Source organism: Anarhichas minor, unplaced genomic scaffold (assembly GCF_050575085.1).
Source record: "Anarhichas minor isolate MPS153535 unplaced genomic scaffold, ASM5057508v1 ptg000028l, whole genome shotgun sequence".
In the NCBI taxonomy this organism is placed as follows: Eukaryota; Metazoa; Chordata; class Actinopteri; order Perciformes; family Anarhichadidae; genus Anarhichas; species Anarhichas minor.
Window position 1 is genome coordinate 9,670,743 of NW_027466474.1, and position 6,712 is coordinate 9,677,454.

The 6,712-nt window shown below is 41.9% G+C and overlaps 1 protein-coding gene across 1 annotated transcript; it reads right to left on the bottom strand.

Moving 5' to 3' along the window:
• Positions 1 to 310: 310 nt before the first annotated feature.
• LOC142962492 (homeobox protein CHOX-CAD-like) lies at positions 311 to 3,304 on the bottom strand. The gene is made up of 3 exons (XM_076103014.1): positions 2,971 to 3,304; positions 1,759 to 1,907; positions 311 to 496 (listed from the first exon to the last, which is right to left on the bottom strand). The coding sequence occupies exons 1-3, from the start codon at positions 3,302 to 3,304 to the stop codon at positions 311 to 313; spliced, it is 669 nt and encodes a 222-aa protein (XP_075959129.1).
• Between the last annotated feature and the right edge of the window lie 3,408 nt (positions 3,305 to 6,712).

Sequence of the window (6,712 nt, forward strand, 5' to 3'; positions counted from 1 at the left end):
TTTTTCAGTGCGGCTTTAACCAAAAGAAGACACTCAAGTTTCACAAGTGACACGCTATCCAGTGATTCTTTGTCCTTAAAATCAGTAACTTGGTGCTGAAAATGATCCATATAAACACACTGAAGTCCTGTGATTGGCAAATGCCCACCAGAGATGATCAATGCAACAGACATGTGTAGTGCTTGTAATTGTGAAAGCAGGAGGTGCAGCATTATAACATCATGTTGATGGGAATCATCTTCATTCATAGTGTGGAAAAGTTATAAAAACAAAAATAAAGCTATGTACATATTTCCCTCTGTATCAGTCTCTAGTATTCCTCTGGTATCGTGTCAGACAAAATGTTGTCGCTGGGGCTGGTGGTGATGTGGGTGTCAGCGGGTCCACCCAGCGCTGCTGGGGTGGGTGTTGTTGTGGAGGCCTGCTGAGAATGCTGCAGCTTCTTGCGGTTTATCTTCCTCTCTTTGGCACGTCGGTTCTGAAACCAAATCTTCACCTGAGATATCAACGTCAGAAACATATTTATTAAGTGTGTGCTCCAATATGATGGTTATAAGGTATGATCAGAAATAGCAGTGATGCATTATCTGTTCTGTGTTTGCTTTCCTTTGACCCTTTGCCTGTAATTACGTGTGTTATCTTCAGTTGACAACTTTCTATCGCCCTGCCCCATCTACTTCTGCTTAAGTTTAGTAATTTCCTTCGTTCCCAGAATGACTTTGTTGCACTCTAACTGTGGACTCGACAAGCAGAGTGAGTAGGTGTGAAATAACAATAATAACAACAATAGCATCATGAGAGCGAGAATGAGGGATTCTCCATTAACACTACTTGTACGAGATGTTTTGGTGGCCACATAACATTATAGTTTACAGAGGTTTCTGCTGTTTGTTCTAAAGCGGACAATAAGAAAAATACAGCACCAAACAACTGCATGGGCCAAAGGTACTGCATCACTGTGTTTTTAGCAATTGCAATTTTTCTATTTTCTTATATCACTAACATATCAACAATGTAAATCCCATGAAGACAATTCAGCCTACTCCTTTCATAACTCTCACTCCTCACCACTTTCACCTGCTCAAGTCACAAAAACATACAAAGAAGAAACAAGAGGGGTCAACCAAAATGAGCGAGTGGCTGTCTTTACCTTGCACAGCAGCAGGATTCTTGCGATGGGCGAGATTACTTAACTTTACATAACTTTTGAAAGAAGAACTAGGACATTTTATTTCTCTTACAAATTAAGAGTTGTTTCTATAATCGATAAAACACACACATTTCTGTACCCTCTGAAGTTTTGGTGCTACAGCCTTACTGTCTGGTACGACCTCTAGCTTTTGATGCAATTACAAATAGCCTGTAATTGCAATTTGTGGCCACAGTGGCTGCTGTTCAGCAAGAGTTACATAGTTGAATAAAGGAAATCTTAACTCGAGTTAGCTTTTACTGGAGCTTTAAGCTGCTTCTCACAGTATTGCTCAGCTGTTGGAGGTTGCAGGATGACCATCACAATGTGTCACAGGAGGCATTTGCTGCCCATGAGCCTAATTATTAGTTTGTGGATCTCACCTGTTGTCCTCATGCTACATTACAGACCTTTATAGTTAATGACCCTCTTTAACAATGTTAAAGAGTTTGGGGTTGATTTTTATTTTACATTCGCTTCTGCTTTTTTCATTAATGCCCCTTTGTTTCTAACCTGTTCTCTCCACCCCTTACCTTTCTAGGTCTAACCTTAATTTGCTCCAGTCTCACCTGTCTCTCAGAGAGGCTAAGTGCCATTGACAGCTCGGTCTTCTTCCTCATGGTGATGTATCGGTTGCATTGAAACTCCTTCTCCAGCTCCAGGCGTTGCTGGTCAGTGTACACCACCCTGTACTTGTCCTTAGTGCGCGTCTTTGTTCCTGAATCACACAAAATAAACCTGATTTAGTAAAACAACTAATACCAGTTTGGATGATTGGCTGACTTAGTGATTGTAAGTAAATAGGTGTGTTAAACATGATTATAATGCCAGTGAGTCACGTGCAGTGTGAGCCGTGTCCAAACAGATGACTAATTTGAAGACGTCTGGTGCCATGTTCAAGTTCAGGCGCCACTTAAAGCCTCATTAACTCTATTAATCACGCTAACTATAACTAATGTAAAGACTCCCCTCTGCATTGCATCAGTGGTTCTCCTTATCACTGTGAGTGGTGTTTACATAGGTGTTTACACAGGCAGCTATTCATTGACACACACACACACACACACACACACTGGCTCGTCAGAGTTATTGATCTGAAATCTTGACCATGTGACAGCATCGATTGAGGCAGACCAACACACACACACAGACACACACACACACACACACAGACATGAGTAAGGGACGAGGGTTCGCCTTAAGAGGATATTCGGTTTGACATATTCGGCAGACTTCCTGTAGTGCCTGTGTTATCTAGCCAGGTTGTCACCCTTTTGCACCCACCCAGTGGACAGAGAGGGTGGGGAATGACATTTTTGCAGACTTCTCGGCCGCCACTGTTAGCTTTGCATTGACATCTCAAACCATGCTGGCGGAAGGGAGAGGCGAAAAGCTTGATGAATGTGTGTGTGCAGTCAGTATGACTTTACTCTGTGTATATGTTGAAATCGTATCATATCTGTAATCTGTACACACCCACTCATCCCCCAGGGTTCAGCTTGTTATCATCATTTGACTGTGTTATCTAGAAGACACTTTTCCTCTTAAGATTAATTCATCAGCAAATTAAAACATCCAATTTGTGATCTGCCCCAAGATAGATCAGAACATGCGTGTTAAAACAACTTCAGAGAACTTTTTTAAAAACTAAATTATAATTCTTTAAATGTATAGTTATGTCTTAACATTTACAATTTATCAGAGGCCACTGCACCATGCAGCCTACAATAAGCCTACAGTGACCTCTATGGCTGTCTGCAGTATGAAGTCTTAAGTCCCACCTGAAAAGGACGGTCTGATGGGTTCATGCGGTCTCCTCCTGCAGCTGAAGGGGTCCTGTCCAGAGATGAAGTTGTACGGCCCTCCAGCGGCGTTAGGCATGACGCTCAGCTCCGGGGAGGAGAAGCTGAGCTGCCCGGCGTTGGGGCTTGACCCCTGGAAGCTGTACGGGTACTCCTCCCGGGGAGCGTAGACGGAGTTCCAGGCACTTGTCGACGGGTCACCGACTCCCGGGACATGATGATAACTGGTGAAGTCATACGGAGGCGGGAAGTACTGACTGTTCAGTGACAGTGTCTGAGCCGGGTGTCGGGCCGACTGTGAGTTGGGGTACATACCGGTGTCCTCGTCCGTCAGGTGGGGTAAATCTCGGGTAGACCTCGGGGAATCAAACTACCTGGAGCATGTTAGGCCTCCTTGTTTATTCCCAGCATGCGCTGGCGCTCTGTTTTCACTTCAGTCTAACGTTCGGCTACCTGTGCAGTAAGACTACACACACCTTTATAGATTTACTGCCGAGGAGTTCAAAAGTATCAACATGACGTCACGTTCAGCCTGAGACCCACCTGCCTGCTCGTCTTGGCGACGTGAGGGCATTGACCCCGATATCCCGAGTCTAACCTGGTGGATCATTTTTGATAAGGCCATCATGCAAGGTGTGGGTAAAGCGTGTGCACACGTGCGCGCGCCTACGAACGCACGTAGACGTGAAGGTGTCATGTGATATCCAGCACAGAGATTGTAAATCAAGATAAAAGTTGGCTCAGTGGTGGTAGAAGCTTATCAGACGTTGAACCACCATGTGAAACATAGTCACAATCTCACCAAAGTATAACTACATGAGTATAAGTAGCAATAAGAAATGTAAAAGTATTCATTAGGCAGGTCAGTGGGGCAGTAGCCAGGATTTAAATACTTAGTTCATGAGTCCAAATTACCACACTTATGCAAAAAAACATGTATTATTTCACATAACTTTTAAATTCTATATAAATAGAACATTAAGGTTTGAATGCTTCCTTCTACACTGTCAGGTACAAACAGTAATTCATACATATAATACGTATTTACAAAACCGAAACCAGCTTTAAGAAATCCAACAGGTGCATTTGTGTAATAGTAGAGTATAAACTCATTTTGATCACATGTAACCTCCTTGTCCTCGGTAGTAGCTCTATGTCTACCATGAACTTGAAACAACTTTAAACAGCCCCATGAGGGCAGCAAAATACTGAAAATTGCCAAGTAACCTACCAGGTCTGAAGTCCTGCAGATACACAAACATGCAGTTTCCATATGATCCTTATTTTCCACATTTAGTTGAAGATATCATGGCATAAAGTATATTGTGTATTCCACATGTTGAGCTGTCTGTGGGTCCTTCTATATCTTGGTCAGAGGAGTCAATATAAGCTGTAACAGATATCAGCTGTTCCATGAAGCAGGCGCATGTTAATGGGGAGAAAAGTGCAACACCAGACACATATCGCAAAAAGCTTGAAATAAAATAGATCATAGCCAACTTGGCTATAAACCAAAGAAACGTGGTTTTATCACTTACAGAATAAACATTAGAGCGTGTGTTGATGTACAAACTGGACTGTTAGGTTTTAAGTGACCCCAAAACTTCACTCAGAGGAGGTTTAGTTTAAATGTGAAGCACTTAAGCTCTTTTCAGGCCGTATGGATCTTTAATATTTATCTAAGTGACGGGTTACTGTAGGGAATGAAACATGTATATAGATCCAGTTTAAACAGTGGAGCATAAACAATGCTCCCACTGGTCTCTTTGTAGTCGTCCTGACGCTGAAGTGCATTGAGAACTAATAGGAGGCTTGTAGCCTCTTTTCACCAATTCTAAAAGTGTTAAAATGAGAGGTACTGTAGGTACGCAGACACACCCAGAGCTTTCATCTTCCACAGTAAGCTTCCTCTGAGACCTATTACAGCCCAAATAAAGCCTGCAAACAGTACTTATCAAGTGCTGAAAACACCTACAGCATGTATTTAAGACTGTGCTTCACAGTGACAGAGAAACATTGAAAACTGGAGAATGATTTTGAATGCTGTACAAGAATCACCATCATCATTGATCGTGATCAACTAAACAACCGAATGAAGTGACCAGTCAACAAGCGGCCAATACAAGTTGATTAGTTTACTAAGTATCACATCTCACCACCACAGTTTCAGTATATTTGACTATAGAGTGTCAAATACTGCCTCATTAACCATAAAACAGCATACAAACTTTGGTTTTAGTAACGACTGGTGCAAGACTGCATCAGGTTACTGTTGTTGATGAACAAAAACATCATACATTTCTAGTGAATCTTTTAAAAAAGATAGAGAAAAGGATTCAAGTTGAATCATATTCTGTTTAGTCTGAATGCAACCCGACCACTCAGATGATAGACTGAGAATTAAAGTAGCACATGTACTTAACTAGTGCTTCGGCCCCCTTTTTTCTCTTTTTTTGAAAGTAAGTATTTCTTTCCTGCATTTCATTAGACAGTATGCAGTAGAGAGCTGACAGGAAATGAGAGTCAAAGAGAGGAATGACATGCAACAAAGGTCCTGAGCCAGACGTTGTGATCACATGCTCAGTGTCTCACACACAAAGGTCACCAGGACGTCTTTAGTTTCTCTAATTTCTCCTGCTGGACTTTTAATCGCTCTCATGATGTTCTGTATGTAATTGAGTTAAACAAAATCTAAGGAAATAGTACAAATACACATCACAATTTATCTATAATTTAAGTCTAAAATGATGTCCTTTCTTGTCTGACAACAGTCAAAACCCCAACGTTAGTCAGTTTGTTCTTACATTAGACAAAGACACGTAACAGAGCATCACATTGAAGAAAAACAAGGGAATGATATTTTTGCTTTTAAAATGACTATTATCAAAATAGTTGCCAATTCATTTTCTATTCTATTGGCTGGTCATTAGCTTATTAAACTAATTGTTTAAGCTCTAAATTGAGTTTCTCCTGTCTTGCTGCTAGACATTTTCTTTGAGAGGCGATATCTTGAAATGTGATGATGGTGATGATTGTTGTTGCTGCTCTTGTTGTTGTTGTGTATTAGAAACATCCCAGTGTTTTCTGATTTTCAGTTCTGGGCCCGAACAACATCTGAATCAAGTCTTTAAGGGCCTCTGATTACTACAATATATCCGTGCAATTTACTATAGATCTGACTACAGATCAGTCATTGAATGACTTCATCCATCTTCATCTATCAGTGCTGTATGGGGTTCAGCACAAGGTCTCCTCAGCCCCAGTGTTTCCTGCTTCTACCCCCCCCCCCCCCCCCCCCTACCTCTTTTACCCAGAAACTGTTTACATACTACATACACCTAATAGTATCTGCCTGACTGCCTGCACTTTTCCTTGCCCCATTCCTGCTATTCCTGCTGTTTTTGTACATGACAATAAGCTTATATGTTTGGTCACCAAATCCCTGTTGCTGTCTGCCTGCATTGCCTCCTTTTGGGTCCTTCCCCATGGTGCTCCGCTCACAGCTGCTTGACAGGTAGCACTAGTTGAACTCCAGTGATGGAAACAACCCAGATTAACAGTGAGAGAAACCGTTCTTTAGCTGCTCTGATCGGCTGAATCGGCTGGGTATTGTTGTAGCAGAATTATTTAGAGTCTGGTTTATCGTGTGGTTTGTGACTTTGCCAAGCGGCATGAATAAACAAGCACAGCTGCCAAATGTAAAGACTTTGCCAGTGTGTTC

Excerpts from the sequence above, each read along its gene's own strand:
- LOC142962492 (XM_076103014.1), bottom strand. The coding sequence starts at position 3,304 with ATGTACCCCAACTCACAGTCGGCCCGACACCCGGCTCAGACACTGTCA. Across the intron at positions 1,908-2,970 it reads CATCAGACCGTCCTTTTCAG|GAACAAAGACGCGCACTAAG; the intron begins GTGGGACTTAAG and ends TGTGTGATTCAG. Across the intron at positions 497-1,758 it reads TTAGCCTCTCTGAGAGACAG|GTGAAGATTTGGTTTCAGAA; the intron begins GTGAGACTGGAG and ends TTGATATCTCAG.